The 20,379-nt window shown below is 43.3% G+C and overlaps 1 protein-coding gene across 1 annotated transcript; it reads right to left on the bottom strand.

Moving 5' to 3' along the window:
* Window positions 1–2,267: 2,267 nt before the first annotated feature.
* DNAJC12 (DnaJ heat shock protein family (Hsp40) member C12) lies at window positions 2,268–17,834 on the bottom strand. The gene is made up of 5 exons (XM_086467069.1): window positions 17,757–17,834; window positions 14,781–14,859; window positions 12,251–12,390; window positions 4,178–4,376; window positions 2,268–2,362 (listed from the first exon to the last, which is right to left on the bottom strand). The coding sequence occupies exons 1-5, from the start codon at window positions 17,832–17,834 to the stop codon at window positions 2,268–2,270; spliced, it is 591 nt and encodes a 196-aa protein (XP_086323195.1).
* Window positions 17,835–20,379: the final 2,545 nt, after the last annotated feature.

The raw sequence follows: 20,379 nt of genomic DNA on the forward strand, positions 1-20,379 counted from the left end.
TAAATAGGAAAAAAGCCTGTATCTGTGTGCCAAACCACTAGTTAATAATTTGCCCCTTTCACTAGGTCAAAACCAAACTAGAGTACTGCTCTCTGGCAGGCACGTTGCAAAATGCAAGTTTTGCCATCAGCTTTCGCTAGGCTAAGAGTCTTCCAAATATCTGTGATTGTTCATCCAGAACAAGTATGTAAAGCTGCTTTGCCAAAACAAACCATGTAATAATTGGCTAATAATGACACCAGTTTTAATGACAAGAAAAATGAGTTTGCTGTTCAAAGGTCTATTGTGTACTCACTTCTTGAGGGAAACCAGCTGGTTAGGTGCTAAATCATCCATCCAACTACCTCTCTTACCTTTACGAGCAAGTGGAAAGGGGAGAGGAGAGTCTGAGCTGCCATCTGATTCGAAGTAGTCCAGCTGGTTGCATTTCCATCTTTTTGTTAAAGACAGAAAAATTGTACCCTATTACTTTGTATCCTTTGCATAAACTAGTTTCTTCTGTTACTACTGTGTGACATTCTTTACAGTCCCTCGCTATAAAATGGATTGAAAGTCTTTCTTGAGCAAATACCTTTATATAAAGGAAAACAGCATATGCACTAGAAGAAAATTTGTGATTACATTTAGCAGATTATTACAGAAAATTATTAATCTCATCCCTGTAATGTTTTCAGCTGCAAAATATGCAAGGGAAAAGCACATAGAATTTAAAAAAATATATTTTGGATAAGCAGGATGATGTGCTGTAAAATAGCTATTGCTGCTGATGCCATCAAATCTAGGATTGATGTAGCTGTACCAGCAGACCAGTAATTTCAGCTTTTATAAACTGGTACAAACACAACATTAACACTGGTATCAGCCCCTGTAAAGAAAACTAGCACCAGAATGAATATACAAATGAGGTTAGTAAGATACGCTATTATCAGGGCTCCACTGGCAGGCACTCGTGTTACAATTTATAGCAAATAGGAACCAAACAGGAGAAGCACAGTAGGTCAGTCAGCACATCGTACCCCTGCACGGTAAAGCCAAACACATCCCTCCAGGGAGAGACGGACATCGCAATGTTGTTTCCACGTTGGGAGAAGACCTGCAGTTTTCAGATTAGACTTCCCGTGGAGATGCCCAAGATTCATAACTGGACCCCCTTCAGCTTTTACCCACTGAGGGGACAAATAACAAGAAATTCAAAAGGGATCTCTGTGGTGGGAGAGGATTTCAATTTTTAAAAATGAGAACAACCCCTTTCTGTATGCATGCAGTTTTATTTGTTGCTGATGGAATTACTTGCCTGCACAAAACAACAATGTCAGTAACTAACATATTAGCCAGGTTTACAAAGAAGAAAGCAAACACAAAATAAATACAATGTAGAATTTGAAAAGTTGCCCAAAATATCAAAAAACTTTCATGTGAGATTTTGTACACATTAATGCTGACTGACCTGATTCTTCATTCCTCACTGTACAAAACCCTGATAAGACCCCGTCTACCAGGCCAGAGCAGGGAGGGAAATTACTGTTAAGCCACAGGACAATGCTGGCACATATACAGGGGTATCAGCTGTCCACCAATAAATCTTATGAAGAAGAAAGTTGCTGACTGGAGAAGTGAAGTTCTGGAACTGCCTTCCAAAATAAACAGCTGGTGCAAAAAGTGTACTTGGTTAAGATAGAAAGCGAGTGATTTTTAAAAGTGCTTGATCTATCACGGTGACCTTCTTGGATAATAAGGTTCTTATTTCATCTATATCATAAGATCACAGTTCTCCAGCAAGTTAAGTTTGTAATAGTATTGTGCATGCGTGCACTACAAATCACTACAGTAAGTACAATGCCATGGAGAAGTGAACCAGAGCACGTGGTTTACAAACAAGCACAGTTTTAAAGTTCACTATCATACAGCTTTTGGAAGATCATCACTGAATAGGAGATACGCTGGAGTCTAACATCGACTTTTGGTTCTACCAAGAGTACATCCTTTATAACATCACAGTATTGAGAAAAATATTATTCACTACACAAGATTTAAGGATACAAGAAACAATACATAAGATGTTAGATAACTTCACAAAATCACTTTATGTTAACACTGGAAAGGGCTTTGCTTATTAATGTTTGCTTATTAAACATCTGTAATGCTCATAGCATTTATTCGAACAATGCTTATATCACAATAAATGAATACAAAATACAAATAACTGCTGACCAAAAAAATACTGAATTGCTGAACAGATGACCTCACACTCCTGTGTATTTTGCATTTTAGATCTCATAGTTTCTGAACTTCCTCAGAAGCTCTGATGGAGTATCCCCTGACCAGCGGAAACGCAAGTGCCAGTGATTTGCCTCTGAAAATCCTGAGGAAAAAAGACAAAGGCAAGGAATTACTATAAACATGTATAAAACTATGTGAAATAATACTTGACAATCTTCCCCCCCAAAAAAAAGTAAGTAAAAAATTGGTCACTTTCAGTGCTCTTGGCTAGCAGGGACAACCTCTGTAGTCTTGGCACATTTGAACAAGAACTCAAGCAAACCCCAAACTTCAAGACATGTATCAACTGAGAAGAGTCCAAAGGAGAACAGCAGGAATGATGGCAGTCCAGAAAAGAGAACTTACAAAGAAAAACTGAACAAATTGCATTTGCTGAATCTAAAGAGAGGGTGACACAATAAATCTCCAAGTACATAAAAGGCAGCAGCACAAGGGGAAGGTACAGATGGCCCTTTCCACACACAAGGGAGTAAAGGAGTTTTTCAGACCCTGCGCTATGTTTTTGTGATCTACGGGCTGTTAATACTAAAATGTGATCTTTCCGTATCAGGAAGATGTTAAAGTGTTAAAATCTCTTATTCAGGCTGAAATAGCTACATGGAGTTGTAGTCCATAATTCTTACAGACCAGCAGACAGGAACTGAAAATATCCGTTTAAAAGTGGGACCAAATATAATAAAATCTCCCGGACCAAAACAAAGGCATTATCAACATCCTGACATCAAGTACGAGGACTGAAGTGCATATAAGCCCTGTCAAATAAATATATTCTAATACTAACATTTATTAATATATATATGCCCACTGGATAAATTAAGTAGGCATTTGATGGGTTTGATATTTTCCTATTCAAATCTATGAAAATTAAAACTTCAAAAAATTACGAGAAAGAAGATGCCTGCAAAGAAAGCTCACCATCACACAAACAAGATGATGTTTTCCTTACCTTGAAATTTTACTGTTCTACGAAGGATACAGTGACAGTTTAATTACCCCAAAATAGCAAATAGCATAATGTTATAGAGCATAATTTTTAAATATAAAATTTTCAGTTATGCCTCACATACATTTCTTTGTAGCATTTTCTTGCCTATTTTCTTCATTCCACAAATGTTTGGGATTAAATTAGATTTTGCTACGCTCACAGTTCAACTTAATTTCCTGTTGGATCAAGCTGGGAAGAAACGACAGGACTTTGTTTAACAATAGTTCTCTGATAACATAAGTCTAATATGAAACTCCTGAAGGATCAAGCAGAACAGAGGGCGGCTGTTGTGGCAACTAAATTTTGATTCAGGCATACTAACCTAAACAACAGACAGGAAATACTAAGTGGCCAGATGACAGCTTTTGAAATACACAGTCATTCTGCTGCATGCACTATTTTTTAAGAAAAACCTGTTCAAATACAAAAGAAGCCTTCAAGTCTCAATTTGTAGTCCTCATTAATTCATGAGATGCAAACCGTGCAGAAGTACTGAATGCTGGATTTTAAAAAATATATATAATACCTAAATATTATATTTAACAGTTTTTAAAGTGGGTTTTTTTTTAAATCACTTGAAAATAATTGCCTTTTTTTTTTTCATTTTGATATAGCAGCAAAACTGAAATTTCCATTTTGGTTCAAGAATAATTCTTTTTCTTCTTCTTCTCCAGTTTTTGGTTTTACTAGCAAACAAGAAAGCAAACATGGGGTAGGGAGGAAGAAAGGTCTGAAAGCTTCAAGATTAAAGAAATCATAAAGAACATAAAACCCTAAACAAAACTCCAACCCAAAACCACATTAAAAAAGCTACCAGTTAAACATATTATTCTGGAGAAGAATTTCTCATGACTAAAAGCCTCCATTTCAGGCCAAACCCTGCAATTTTCTGTAACTGCTAGTTTCACTTACTTGGGGAGTCTGGATTCTTTGAAGACTGTGCTTTCACATCAGGAATTGCAACATCTTCTTGCTCCCTGTTCCCATCTGACAATCCATCTTCATTATTTTCAGTCTGTTGGGTCCAAATCTCATTAGTTATGTTGCTGTTATTTGGGTTAGGAGCTTCCAGCATTTGGTCCTTCTTACTTTGGACAGCCCAATGCATTGACTAAAGAAATGTAAAAATACCGAAGAACTAATTCCTTTGCTTTAAAAGACTTTTAATGAACTTCTCTTTTCGTTCTTACATTGCTGTAATAAATGGTTAAACAAAGCACGTATTAGAAGCTTGCAGGTCAATAGCAAAAGGGAAATCACGGTACTTATTGCAAATAGCATTTGAGAGGCCAGTTTATGTCAGGGGGAGCTGACAAACAAAATGTATAAGTGCATCAAATAATTCTAAGGGTCTTTCGTCCAGTTTCTTCTGTTATGACTTCAGAGGCATTTTTAAGAGAGCTTGAGTGACCTAGAAAATACCCATTTTCAAAGGTGTCTTTGACTTCAAGGTGCCCTTTGAAAGCAAGACAATTTGGAAAGATTTACCATTTAAGTCTGTCAAATGGCTTCTGTTTGGAACTGAACTAAGCTTGATGGGATACTTCTGTGTCCTGGGTTACAGTGTAAAATGTGCCAAAAGGAAAAAAAAATATCCTATTACCATCTTCAGGAGCTGTTGAGACCAGGTGGGGCGGTGCTCCCTGCCTCCCCCCTCTGGACTATCTCCTGTTAATGGGCACAACAATGCCTTATCGCCTGACCCATCGGTAACTCGCTCCTGGGCTATCTCCTGTTAATGGCCCAGCAAGGAACTGCCTCACGACTCCCCATCCCATTGTTAGATGCTCGGCCGGGGGGGGTGGGGAGGAGCCAAGCAGTCCATGCCAAATAAAAACGGAGATTTTGAACACCCTAGCAGCCTTCTTCCACTGGATTCCCAGAGGAGCTTTTCCCCCCAGTGGAGTTCCAGAGGACAAGAGCTACCTACCTACCACTGGACCTTCGGAGGAAGACCAGACTCTTTTACCTGATCGCTGCTTCCACAGAACTACATCCATCACTTCAGGAGGACTGCAGCCACCATCTTATCGGACTGCTACTGCCACCCTAACAGGGTGTCAGGTTGTATTCCTGACTCTGTCAGTGTAAACCAGTGGGTTGTTTGTTTTTTCCCTGCCTTGTGTTATATATATATATATATATATATTAGTAAAGAACTGTTAGTCCTATTCCCCATATCTTTGCCTGAACGCCCGTTAATTTCAAAATTATAATAATTTGGAGGGAAGGGGGTTGCACTTTCCATTTCAAGGGAGGCTCCTGCCTTCCTCCACAGACACCTGTCTTTCAAACCAAGACAGATTTTGGCGCCCAACGTGGGGCCCGAGGGCATCGAGAGATAAAAAGAATAACGGTTCTTGTGCGTTGGATATAGATTCCTCGTTAGGTGGCATCATGTGGGCTAGCTTATCCTGGTTCGTGTGGCATGTGGTGGTGGCTGTATTTCTCCCATTTGCAGGCCCTTATCTAAACATGGGTCCTATAACTAAGGCTACTGTGACTGTTATCCAGTTTGTTTTATGGATTAATAAGGTGAGGAATTCATGGCTTATTAACTTCCTCTGGAAGGCGGGCACATGGATTCAGAGCTATCACACACTAACTGTATGTTTTTGGAGTTACTTTAATAATGGTACCTACTGTGAGGAAATGACACCGGGAGAAACTTTCTCCCAACCCTTAACCCAGCTCTTTGGGTCCACTCCACCAGTTTTCAAAGGATTCAGATCTTCCTTAAGTGCTAATGATATCATACAGTGGCTGGTGTTGCTGATAGTCCTGTTTTATTCTGTATTCAGAGATCAGGTGAGATTGACTTGGATAACTACCCTGACTAGGAATGCTGCTCCAGAACCTGACCCTGCCTCACAGCTCACATCAGAAATGAACCACCCAGATTGGGTGAAGGAGATACGTGAGATGGGCCAGATGCTGAAGGAGTGCATTCTCTCAGCTGCTGGGAAACCCTCCTCCTGCCTCGAAGAGGGAGAGTCTAATGGTGCAGCAGTAGAACCCACAGACATTACAACCGTCCAGGTTCCAGCTGAACCGCAAGGGCAGTCAGAGCCAGCAGCAGTCGCCCCTGTGGAAATGAGGAAATCTAAGATGAAGTCAGAGCGCCCAGTTAAGAAAGGAGGGCCCTCAGAACCTGCAGGCGAGCCAGTGGTTGAGATAATCACCGAGTCCCTGACGTACGACAGTCTCCGTAATCTGCACAAAGACATCGTACGGGGGGGGGCGTGAGGCTTTTACAACCTGGTTACTTCGGGTCTGGGACCTTATGGGTACGGGTGTGCAACTGGATGGCAGTGAGGCAAGGAATTTGGGACCCTTGACTCAGGACTCAGGTGTCAATCTGGTATTTGTAAGGGAGCCAGGGACCCTTTCCCTCTGGGAGTGGCTTTTAATGAGTGTGAGAGAGAGGTTTGTCCACAGAGAGAGAATGCAGGAGCACCATCACAGAATGCGCTGGAAGACCCTTGAGGAAGGGATCCAGCAGCTGAGAGAAGTGGCAGTATTGGAGGTACTCTTTGGGAGGGATGGACAGCATGGTAATGACCCTGACAAAGTCAGGTGCACAGGGCAAATGTTGTGGAATCTGGCAAATCTAGGGCCATCTGAATACTCCACCTTCATTGCAATGATTAATGCAGATAACGACCGAGAGACAGTGGGTTCTGTCACGAGCAAGCTTAGAAATTTTGAAAGCATGATCAATGGCCCAATGCAGGCTAACGTTTCTGCTGTGATTAAGAGCCTACAAGAGGAGATGAGGGAAATAAAGGAGGAGGTGAGGAGGAGCAGTTCCCATTTGGCACCGGTACAAGTCACAGGCCCCAAAGTCAGAGCCCAACGTCCCCCAGCTAGAGGGAGAGGGTACACCCCACGAGCTGAGCTATGGTACTTCCTGCGCGACCATGGGGAAGACATGGGAAGGTGGGATGGGAAACCCACTTCTGTCCTGGCAGCACGGGTGCGTCAACTCAAGGAGGGAAACACTAACCGGGGGAGTAACACTAAAGTGAAGGTAGCCTCAACCTCCCAGGACCGAGCTGCCAGATATTACAGAAGGGAGGATGATCCGACAGATCCCCTTGAAGGAACCTCTAGTATGTATGTCCAGGAAGGAAATGAAAACCAGTGCTAGAGGGGCCCTGCCTCTAGCCAGGGAGAGGCACGGGAAAACCGGATATTTTGGACGGTGTGGATCCGATGGCCTGGCACGTCAGAGCCACAAAAATACAAAGCATTAGTTGATACTGGTGCGCAGTGTACCCTAATGCCATCGGGACATGTGGGGGCAGAACCTGTTTCCATTGCCGGGGTAATGGGGGGATCGCAACGATTGACTCTGTTGGAAGCCAAGGTGAGCCTTACTGGGAAGGAGTGGCAGAAACATCTGATTGTGACTGGCCCAGAGGCCCTGTGTATTCTGGGCATAGACTTCCTCCGGAACGGCTATTACAAGGACCCAAAAGGTCTCAGGTGGGCATTTGGGATAGCTGCTGTGGAGGCAGAGGGCATTAGGCAATTGAACACCTTGCCCGGACTATCAGAAAACCCATCTGCAGTAGGACTCTTGAAGGTGGAAGAGCAACAAGTGCCAATTGCCACCTCGACAGTGCACCGCCGGCAGTATCGGACAAATCGAGATGCCGTGATCCCCATCCACAAAATGATCCGCGAGCTGGAGTGTCAAGGGGTGGTCAGCAAGACCCACTCACCCTTCAACAGCCCCATTTGGCCTGTGCGCAAGTCTGACGGAGAATGGAGATTGACTGTGGACTATCGTGGCTTGAATGAAGTGACTCCACTGTTGAGCGCTGCCGTGCTGGACATGCTGGAACTCCAGTACGAGCTGGAGTCCAAGGCAGCAAAGTGGTAGGCCACTATTGACATTGCCAATGCTTTTTTCTCCATTCCTCTGGCAGCAGAATGTAGGCCTCAGTTTGCCTTCACCTGGAGGGGCGTACAGTACACCTGGAACCGACTGCCCTAGAGGTGGAAGCACAGTCCCACCATCTGCCATGGACTGATCCAGGCTGCACTGGAAAAGGGTGAAGCTCCGGAACATCTGCAGTACATCGATGACATCATTGTGTGGGGGAACACGGCAAGGGAAGTATTTGGGAAAGGAGAGAAGATCATCCAGATTCTCCTGGAAGCTGGTTTTGCCATCAAGAAGAGCAAAGTCAAGGGACCTGCCCGAGAGATCCAGTTCCTGGGGGTAAAGTGGCAAGACGGACGGCGTCAGATCCCCACTGAGGTCATCAATAAGATCACTGCGATGTCTCCACCAACCAGCAAGAAGGAAACACAGGCTTTCCTAGGCGCCATAGGTTTTTGGAGAATGCACATTCCTGAGTACAGCCAGATTGTGAGCCCTTTGTACCTGGTTACCCGCAAGAAGAACGATTTCCACTGGGGCCCTGAACAGCAACAAGCTTTTGCCCAAATCAAGCGGGAGATCGCTCATGCACTAGCCCTTGGCCCAGTCAGGACGGGACCAGAGGTGAGGAACGTGCTCTACTCTGCGGCCGGGAACAATGGTTTGTCCTGGAGCCTTTGGCAGAAGGTGCCTGGAGAGACTCGCAGCCGACCACTGGGATTCTGGAGTCGAAGTTATAGAGGGTCTGAGGCCAACTACACTCCCACAGAGAAGGAAATCCTAGCAGCCTATGAAGGAGTCCAAGCCGCCTCGGAAGTGATTGGCACCGAAGCACAACTCCTCCTGGCACCCCGACTACCGGTGCTGGGGTGGATGTTTAAAGGAAAGGTTCCCTCCACCCACCACGCCACCGACGCCACATGGAGCAAATGGATTGCCCTCATCACACAACGCGCCCGTATTGGAAACCCAAATTGCCCTGGGATTTTGGAGATAATTACGAACTGGCCGGAAGGTGAAGACTTTGGCCTCACTGACGAAGAGAAGCAGGAACAAGTGACGCGAGCTGAAGAAGCTCCACCGTACAACCAACTACCAGCAGAGGAAACACGATATGCTCTTTTCACTGACGGTTCCTGTCGCATCGTAGGGATGAACCGGAAGTGGAAAGCAGCCGTATGGAGCCCCACACGACAGGTCGCACAAGCTACTGAAGGAGAAGGTGGATCAAGTCAACTTGCTGAACTCAAAGCCGTTCAACTGGCCCTGGACATTGCTGAAAGAGAGAAGTGGCCAAAGCTCTACCTTTATACTGATTCGTGGATGGTAGCCAACGCTCTGTGGGGCTGGCTGGAAAGGTGGAAAAAGGCCAACTGGCAGCGTAGGGGAAAACCAATCTGGGCTGCTGATGAGTGGAAACATATTGCCACTCGGGTAAAGAAGCTACCTGTGAGGGTCCGTCATGTAGATGCTCATGTCCCCAGGAGTCGGGCTAATGAAGAACATCGTAACAACGAACAGGTAGATCAGGCTGCAAAAATAGAGGTGTCCCAGATAGACTTAGATTGGCAACATAAAGGAGAGTTGTTCTTAGCTCGATGGGCTCATGATGCCTCAGGCCATCAAGGCAGAGAGGCCACTTATAAATGGGCACGGGACCGAGGGGTGGATCTAACCATGAACAGTATCTCCCAGGTTATCCAAGACTGTGAGACCTGCGCTGCGATCAAGCAGGCCAAGCGGGTGAAGCCTCTGTGGTACGGTGGACGATGGTCGAAGTACAGGTATGGGGAAGCCTGGCAAATTGACTACATCACTCTTCCCCAAACCCGTCAAGGCAAGCGCTACGTGCTGACCATGGTGGAAGCAACCACTGGGTGGCTGGAGACCTACCCTGTGCCTCATGCTACTGCCCGGAACACCATGTTGGGCCTGGAAAAGCAAGTTCTTTGGAGACATGGCACCCCTGAGAGAATCGAGTCAGACAACAGGACACATTTCAAGAACAGCCTCATAAGCACTTGGGCCAGAGAACACGGAATCGAATGGATATATCATATCCCTTATCATGCACCAGCTGCCGGGAAAGTTGAACGGTGCAACGGGCTACTTAAGACTACCCTAAAAGCACTTGGAGGGGGGACTTTCAAAAATTGGGAACTGAACTTAGCAAAGGCCACCTGGATGGTCAATACCCGAGGGTCCATCAATTGAGCTGGTCCCGCCCAGTCTGGACCCTTGCACACAGTGGACGGAGATAAAGTCCCTGTGGTACATACGAGAGGTATGTTAGGAAAGACTGTTTGGATTAATCCCACATCAGGCAAAGGCACACCCCTCCGTGGGGTTGTTTTTGCTCAAGGACCTGGTTACACTTGGTGGGTAATGCAGAAAAATGGGGAAACCCGTTGTGTACCACAAGGAGACCTAATTTTAAGTGAGAACTCTGTGTAAGGTTTCATTGTGTGTATATGTATATATGTATCTGTAAGGGGGCATTGGGTTGGGTATGGTGTAGATGGTAATAGAATAAGGGGTGGATTATGTCCTGGGTTACAGTGTAAAATGTGCCAAAAGGAAAAAAAATATTCTATTACCATCTTCAGGAGCTGTTGAGACCAGGTGGGGCGGTGCTCCCTGCCTCCCCCCTCTGGACTATCTCCTGTTAATGGGCACAACAATGCCTTATCGCCTGACCCATCGAGAACTCGCTCCTGGGCTATCTCCTGTTAATGGCCCATCAAGGAACGGCCTCACGACTCCCCATCCCATTGTGAGATGCTCCGCCCGGGGAGGGGGGGGAAGGAGCCAAGCAGTCCATGCCAAATAAAAACGGAGATTTTGAACACCCTAGCAGCCTTCTTCCACTGGATTCCCAGAGGAGCTTTTCCCCCCAGTGGAGTTCCAGAGGACAAGAGCTACCTACCTACCACTGGACCTTCGGAGGAAGACCAGACCCTTTTACAAGATCGCTGCTTCCACAGAACTACATCCATGGCTTCAGGAGGACTGCAGCCAGCATCTTATCAGACTGCTACTGCCACCCTAACAGGGTGTCAGGTTGTATTCCTGACTCTGTCAGTGTAAACCAGTGGGTTGTTTGTTTTTTCCCTGCCTTGTGTTATATATATATATATATATTAGTAAAGAACTGTTAGTCCTATTCCCCGTATCTTTGCCTGAAGGCCCGTTAATTTCAAAATTATAATAATTTGGAGGGAAGGGGGTCGCACTTTCCATTTCAAGGGAGGCTCCTGCCTTCCTCCACAGACACCTGTCTTTCAAACCAAGACATTCTGGCAAACATTTTAACTCAGACGTAATGCTTTAGTTGAAGAGGATCTCAAACTTCTCACACAAGCAGAATTGAGGTGGGCAGAATTGGCAAGGGAAACATTTATTCACCTGCCTTAAAATATGATCATATAGACATGTAACTATCATTCATCCTAATAAGCCAGAAAAAAAAAAAATCAACCATATGGAATTAGGATCTACTGGGAACACACTACCAAATTATCTCACTAGCAAAGTTAGGAGGGAAAACAACCCTCAGACTGTCAACAAATCACCCCGGTAGCCAAGGAGGGCCCCTGCAAAGACCTCTGTGAAGCCCAGAGTTCCAAGGAACCCATCTTCTGGCTTTTTCAATGAGCTCTTTATTTAATCAGATAACATGAAAACTTATCTGATAAGCAATATACCAAAAGGAGAATATATATACAATGATTCTAACTTTGAAAATAAATAAAAGGTTCCTACAAAAGCAAAGTGTGCTGAAGCATTTAAAAAAAAAAAAAAAGTCTTTAAGTTACTTGAAATTCATGTAAGACACATAAAAGCAGCAACTTGACAAATTCACTCTAAAACTACCAGCCTAAAACCCTTCTGTGAACGGGCTTCTATAGCCCTCCAATTTTTACTGCATTTCCTTGATATCCTTGGTGCAGGAATCGCTCTGCACTATTCCCACCCCCAAAGCCCACCACTGCAGCAGAAGTGTTGTAACTCATCCCCTCCCTCACTGCAACGTTTTCTCTGGACCAGCCCTACCTCCCCCTCCTCCTGAAGGCCCAAATTTAGACAACACCAACCATTTTCACAGAATGGCTCAGGGCTTCCCATTGCTGGAACGGAATAGTAATTTTGCTTCGTCGCCAGTAATCATAACGCGCTCGAGTCTCTTCGTTAGTAAGAATCTCTTTTGCTTGCTGCAGCTTCTGGAAATTCTCCACTAGAATACAAACCAAAGACATAATAAAGCCAGTATTTGTTTTCAAAGAAATTTGAATTGATGTGAAAGGGGAGCTGCCAATAATGGCTTAGAGCAAACAGAGTAGAGGAGCCAGAAGGAGAACGAAGTGACCAAGGTGTGTGGTTGTTCTGCTTACAGCTTTGCACAGTTTTAGCTGGCTTTAGGATCACAGCCCCTTTGGTGGACAACTGACATCCTTTTCAAATGAGGGCTAAAAATGCTCATTTGTCTACCAGCTTCAAAATCTCTCAAATTTAAGTTCAGAGAAACGTACAGAGTAGAGCACGCAAAAGGCCCAAGTTGCCCCCTGTAGACAATCTTAAAAAGGGACTTAAACTGGAGTAATAATGCACACTTACAGGGAACACACTTAACATCCACAGCAGCAAGGCTCTCAGAGCAAAGGACGACACCAAGAAAATGCGGGGCGAGGGTTGTGCCATGGGGCACAGAAATGACAAGCAAAAATTGACAAGCAAGAAGAGGAACCTAAATATAGTTCAAATCAAGTAACTTGTGCATTTTATTAGGTGTGCTTTCTACACAGGCTAAAAAGTTGTCTTGAATACCAGACTGCATGAAAGAGAGCTCTTATTTTTCCCTACAGGTTAATTTTTCATTAAATGGTTACTAAGGATGCAGCTGCATGTTACTATTTGTGGAAGGGCTACAAAGACTTAGATTTTATCTACGAGTCACCTATGTTACTGTGATATTATTATTATTATTATTATTAATTTATTCCAGTTTACAAATTAGAGAGATTTCTTTTGACATACACTAAGCCCAAACACTAATAAAAATGGATAACTATAAATCAAACAACAGACAACAGGTTGAGGGGGCAGTTCTATTAGGTTTCCTTTTTCTAGTTACTAGTTTTCAACAAATAAAAGGTCTATTGAGCTTTAAGCTGAGGAAATAAAAAATATAAAGTAAACTTTCACCAGTACTGTAAAAAGGTATTTAATGTAAATATGGCATGTTCAGGTAAATGGAGCATAAAATGTTTCTTCTTGACAAACAAAGCTGCTCCAATATTTGGCACTTGTTCTCCCTTTTGAGTTACCTAGTTTCAATTAATTGGGGGGGTGGGAGAGGGGAGGAAAACAGGACTGGGAGGTGGTACAGACAGAACAGGACCATGAACTGCAACAGTCTCTCGTTTCCCTGCTGCAATAGCCAGAATTTTCTGCGGACAAAGTTGATTCCATTAGTTTCATTGGTACTTGTGCTAACATTTAGAAGAAATATTCATGATCAGGTTATAGTTAAGGGGTGGTAGATTGTCTCTCAAACACCAAATCTCAGGGGGTTCCTTGTGAGGGAATCTCAAAGTGAAAAAAATCCCACCTATTTCACCTTTTAACTCCCCCCCCCATCAACTCTCTGATTCTAGGCTAGGATGGCACACCAATAAGGAAAGCCAAGCCCTGCTGAGAGCTCTGCTCAAGGCAATGGGAGTGCGGGTCTCATCTAACATCTGCTGTACTCGGAGCTCTGCTGTCTCAGAGGAGGGTGTGGATGAGGTCAAACTCGCACAAGCAGGTAGGCCACGGTGTTCAGCTTATGCTTACACTGTTCAGTTTACAGTTAAATAATAGAAAGAATCCAAAGGAAAAGTATTGTGCATGAATCAAAATGAGAAGCATATTTAATTATTCTGTAACAAATTTTTGGTGGGGACCATAATTATGATCAGCAGAGCCTTTATTATAAGAATATAAACTATTCAGGCATCGGTGAGCACTGATTAGAGCTATCCTGTGGTTATGAATGGGTAAGGCTGTCTCCAAGTAACTCAGGCGCTGCTTAGCTGTCACAGGTGCAAACTGCGTGCCTTCATCAATGCAAATGTTAGCTGCTGTTCTGCAGACAGATGGCTACTCATGTGGTGCTGGCTTCTCTTTATTTCCAGCCATTAAATTACATTAAAAGAAAATAAAGTACATTTAATGTGTTCCTGATGGGCTTGTTCACGGAAGCAAATTAAGTAGTTGACGCAAGTATGGCACCTGAATGCCACTCAGCATGGAAGCAGGCCAACCTCATAGGTCTAGAAAGGCATACGCTCCATAAATAATTTCTGGATTAAAAGATGCTCTACCACAGAAAGAAAAAAAATTTAAAATCCTAGGGAAAAAAAAAATTCCAAAAAGTGTCTTTGTGCTCTTTTACCTAGGAGTGTGCAAGTGTTAGAAAAGAATATTAAAGCTTGCTATTTAAAGACAATATGCTCAATACACATGACAATTAAAATATATTGGGGGAAAAGAATATTTAATGAAGTTTTACGGCTGAATTTAATATCTTAGTCATGTTAATGTAAGAAAAAAATACATGGTTTTTAAACACGTAAGAATACATACCTGCTTTGGGGTTTCCAGGATGTTTGTCAGGATGACATTCAAGGGCTTTAATCTTAAATTCTGCAAGAATTTGTTCCACCTAAATAGAATGCCAAGACTTAGAGTGAGAAAATACATACCCACAGAAATGATTTTCAAATTTGCTTTTTGAAAGTGGTTGGGAGGAACAATGAAGAATGCTGAAAGATTTTTTTTCCTGTTCATTTTTACAAGCATTAGTACAAGCAAAATAGATAACAATCTGTCAGTGACACTGCTTATTTAATTTCATTTTCCATGCACTCATTCTTGGTTTTGTGAAACTCAGCCATCCAATATGGCAAGTTGGCTTTCAGAAAAATGTGTGAAGATTGTACATGTGAAACCCTTTCCTCACATTTGACCGAGAAGGCAAAAATGCATCATTTCAGTTGCTGAAGATCAATTGGGATTGAAATGTGGGATTGGGTGGCTTCATCCATATCCTCTTCATAGGAAATTTAGCCAGTAACACATGACTCTTCTGTCTTGGATACCCCAAAACTAGATAACAAGCCGTTCACATTCTTCTGATGAATTAATTTTCTGTGAAAAAAAACTGGCTTGGAATAGAATAAATTTATAATCAATTTAGAATATAGGCCTGTATTGGTTTACTAGTTAGTAAAAGTTCCCACACAGTTTATAGTACCAGAAAGTATTATAAACACTGGAAAAACAAAGACATATTAACAGTTAACAAAATACAGGAAACCACTGGCATGGGCATCATCTTAGATTTTAAAATAGTCAGATTTTTCAAAATTCTGAAATCTTGGTTCTTATTATAATTCAGAAGCCAAATCTTCTTTGTATCATTCCAGTACAGCTTAAGCTGTCATAACAATTTGCCCTAAGATATCAATTGGCTACTATTCTTTCCCATGCGAGAAAGTCTGTTTATACGGATTCCTCATCCTTCAAACCCTGATATCCCTATACAATTTAAATTATTTATTTCAAAATTAAGGCCCATCACATTTTTTTCTTTAGAATAAAATTACAGTTCACTCAACTAGCTGGCCCAATTTTGTTGTCATATGCTGGGAAAAATGTGGTCTACAGTGGTATTTTAAGAATTCTACACTTTTCGCTCTTCTCAGTAACTTCTTCCAGAGGCAGAGATATAAGGTGGTATATTTCCAGTCAGTAAGACACTTTAACATATATACATTGTACAGAGAGCTTGTTCTAACTGGTCACTACATAGCTAGCTACCATCTCTAAACCTTAGTTATATAAAGGAGAACTTTAAAGTTAAAATACCTACAGTAGCAGAAGGGTAGCATGGAAGTCTTCAGTTAAAAAAAAAAAAAATCAGTAGAAGAACTTTATAAGAAGTTTATATAAAACATATGAAATCTCGATAAAATATTCAGTGAGATGTTTTACTAAGAAAGGTATCCAATACCCACTACATATGAATAACGCTGTTCTTGGAAGAAGGATGTAGATTAAATCTCCCCTCTTCCTCTCAAGTCTGAAGATGTCAGACTTGAGCTGTCCGTGAACTCAGTTCTACAAGAAGCCAAGCATGAACACGGGTGTTTACTTGAATACAGGGAAGATCTGTAGAAATTGAGACTATTTGTGCTTAAATCTAACCCGGTCGCATCAAGACCAGGCCCTTCAGCAGCTCCGACGGCAGTACTGCAGCTGGGCATGGGCTGGCGGCACCCGCGGAAGCCTGCGCCGCTACAGGTCCTTCCCTGCATGCACAAAGCTAAGGGGCGGCAGAACACCCGCCCGTTCAGAGGCCTGCTAAGCGCTGCGGGCCGCGTGCACCGTCCGGAGAGAAGGCAGGCCGCCGCGGTACCTGTCAGCTGCCGATCTCAGCTCCACCCCCAGGCCAAACAGCCTCCTAGCACCTGCTGCTTCTGCCGATGGGTTATTTTTCAGGACCCACGGCACGTGGAATGTCATTGTTAAGCAAGTCGAAAAATCACTGCCGCGTGTGCCCGGCCGGGTCGCTGCTGGCCGAGCTCCTCCGGGCTGGGCGGGAGGCAGCGGCGGGCCGGCGAGGCACCGGCCGCCCGTCCCCAAGGGCGCCCCCTGCTGGGCCGGCGTCCCCGACCGCACGGGGAGGGGCTCAGCCCCGGCGCCGGGACAGCGCCGGGGCAGCATCCCGCTCGGCGGGCCAGGCAACGCACAGCCGCGGGCCACGCGGGACGCGCCCTTCGTTACCGCAGGGCCCCCAAAGCTCCCGTTCCAGCACCGGAACGCAGCCCCAGCCAATGTACCCCTGGACTAAAACACTAGCGTGCCGCTGGCTGGGCCACCTCAAGGTGTTGCATGGACACCGCTAGGGAAAAGGACACTTGTTTCAGCTACGAATCAGTCAACAATTGCTTACCTAGATCTCCTTATAAAGTACGTATCTGCTACCAAAACAAAATAGTAAAAGTCGTATTTGAATGTCATTAAAATTAGCATTTAAAAATCACTAATATGATGAATTAAAAAGTTACGTTATTTTTTGTTTTCCTCCCAACGGTTCTTTTAAAAAATTTAAAATATGTATAAAAACCTGAGAAAATCAATAGCATTGTCAGTGACCTACAGCTAGGAACATTCATCATGTCAGTTGCATATAAACAGGGGGGGTTTGTCTTTTAAAACCGAAAATATATTCCAAGATATTATTTGGATGTTATCAAATTTATGCAGTTGGCTCATGATTCACAACTGTATCACACGTTGAACTGAACTAATGAATAAACCATTCTTTCAGCTGTAGCTGTAATACACTCCTGTTTTATAAGACACATATATTAAAAGCCTTATTCAAGGATCTTAACACGGGTACACAGATCAGAAAATTGAACATTAGGAAGGGAGATATTAAAAGTGGCAAGAAAGAAGGCTGACAGTGCATTTCAAATAGTCCTGCCTGCAAACAGCTTCAAATCCCCGCTGCAGAGAGACAAGCCCTGGAGGGGAGGTGGGGGAGGCTCTCACCGTAGCTAGTTCATCGCATCCTAGCAAGTTGTAGTAATCTTCCAAGTCACCCGGTCTGCAGTTCAGAATTGCGTCCATCTGGACCCGTCCAGCAGGCTTCTTCAAGCCGAGGCACAGAGGGTGTAAAATATCGTACCAACACGGAGCTCACACACGGGTTTAAAAGCAGCCCCAGGGAAAGAGGCAATTTCCACTCAGGTCCACAGCTCTCTGCAGTGCTTTTTAATACTGGCCGCTGACACACATGAATTTTCTTGAGTTCTCCTCCTGCCATTGGTCCCTGCAGGATGCCAATCCGGTTGCACAAACCTGCTAAGGGCAATGCTCCCTGGGATTTGTAGTTGCCAAAGTCACTCCAACATTGAACTGTGCGTCCCATGCAGACCGAAAAGAGTTCTGGATGCTAACTAAAATCTAGCTGTGTTTGAGATTTAGATCATGCCATCACGTGCACAGAAACTTAAAATCAGGCACATACTTAAAGGCTTTCGTGCACCTGAGCCTACAAATACTAAAATATATTTCCTGCTTAATTTTTAATTGCAAATTTTGCCACCCCCACAGGGGGATTCTATGGGTAATTATAGAAAAGAGTAAGGAGTACTTCCAACCTTACAATTACAGGGCTGCAAACTTTGGAGCATGAAGTACTGACCTTGCCAAAGCCTCTGAGAGTTCTGTCAGTCCCTTCAACAGAAAGGGGTGAATCTTCACTCTTTGAAGGCTACCTAGGGTACGTACAGACTACTCTTCAAAATCAAACAGCTCTTGTGCAATGGTTGCATGTCTGATGGAATTAAAACTATGAAAAGACAACATGAAATACTGTATACTATCAAAAGAAATACTTTCTCAGGCTAAATTACCCTCAATTTGTGTCTTGAAGGTCTGTGTTGTGTGCAAAACACGTTCCTTGAAAAACTCATTTTACATTGAAGTGCAATACTTTTATTTTTGAACTGTGATTAATGATCAAGGCCTCAGTCCACCAAAGACTACAGACATGTTTAACTGTAGCATCTCCTATGATCTATTAATTTAAAATATTACTACCTAGGTATAATACTAACCCCCTGCTGAAGTCTTTCCTCTGGAGCCTAAGGAGCTCTGGTTTTACTTCTCTCATCCCTGCAAGAGCTTTGTAATCCAAGATGTTTCATGCCATTAAATATTGCTGATTCTTTAAACCAACACTTAGAAGTAGATGCCCTGAAGAGTTGTACAATTGTAGATGTATAGACCTAGTTGGAGAGCCTATGCGGAACAGGTACATAGGGCATGGCCAAGGCTTGAACTGGTGTGTGCTAATCGGTGAAGGACCTGGAGGCCATTCAGAACTGTTTATAAAATACTGAATATATAATTCCTGCATTTACAAGTGCTTTATTTTACCTATATTATTAATCTTCTGACATTATCTAATTATAATACTAGTCTTCCACTGCTTTCTCTTCAAAAAAGTAATTTGTCTGAAATTTCCTATTTTTACTGTATGTTCAGATAGCCTATTAGGATTATAAAATATATACAGTACATGAAAAGAAGAAGTAATATTGAACAGCAAAGCACAAGCCTCAGTGAAGCCATTTAAATCTGTTAGAAAACACTACTACCATATTTCTCTGAGTAAATAAAACAATAGATACCTTTTTCAACAAAGTGGATGAATTAGCAACTACAAATCTCTCCCCCTCCCCCATTCATAACTTAATAATAAACCAGAAAATCATAGGAAAGAAAAGAAAGCCTTTTAGCAAGAGATCATGTAAATATTTAAATAGATGGTACTTTGGGGGAGGATAAAAAACAAACAGCTGTCCCTCTTCCCAACAGCAGTCCTGGCACACCATTCTCGTCCAAGTACTTCTTGCATATTTGCATAAGGTGAAAGGGAAGGCTCGTTAACCCTTTTTCCCTCCAGCTTTCAGCGGCTAGTTCTGTCCTGCAAGGTGAACTGCAGGTCCAAGGGCTGGATTTGGATGAGAAAACCGTGACACTTGCCGGCTGCTTGTTCACACAGAATTTGCTCGCTGAAGCCTTGGTCCCGTCTATACTCCTGTCTGTTCAGACCAAATAAACGAGGGCTTTGATCCAAACTGGAGCAGTGACCACACTTGTGCCCCCTGCCCTGAGATTTCCAGCACTTGGGGCACAAAGGGTCCCACAGCACAGCCTGAAATTTTGCCTGTGGAGGACACAAAATACTGATACTGAATAATAACTTAAGTCTTTTACTGCTCCTACTGACTTCAGTGGGACAACCCACAGAGCAAAGCATCATCAAAAAGAAGAAAACAAGAGAACTTGTATATAATACGCAGGAAAAAGAATACAAAGATTGCCTTCAGGACATAAACTTTATTTGGAGATGGCACAGCTTACGTGGCTACACGGGTTTTGGTTAGTGTTGCTCAGAATGTACACACAGCACTGAAAGTGAGGAAATCTAGTATTTGTTCTCTGTACCCAATCACGAACAAAACGTTTCTGTTCATTCCTAATGCATTATCAGTAATTTTGCTTGTTTTGAGCCTCGAGTGAAACTAAATTCTCATTCAGTATAACAGGAGACTTACCATCAACTTGTGAAAGTCATAAACGGTCCTTTAAATAAACCAGCAAG

The sequence above is a fragment of the Leptosomus discolor genome, chromosome 6 (assembly GCF_034619465.1).
Source record: "Leptosomus discolor isolate bLepDis1 chromosome 6, bLepDis1.hap2, whole genome shotgun sequence".
Classification (NCBI taxonomy): Eukaryota; Metazoa; Chordata; class Aves; order Leptosomiformes; family Leptosomidae; genus Leptosomus; species Leptosomus discolor.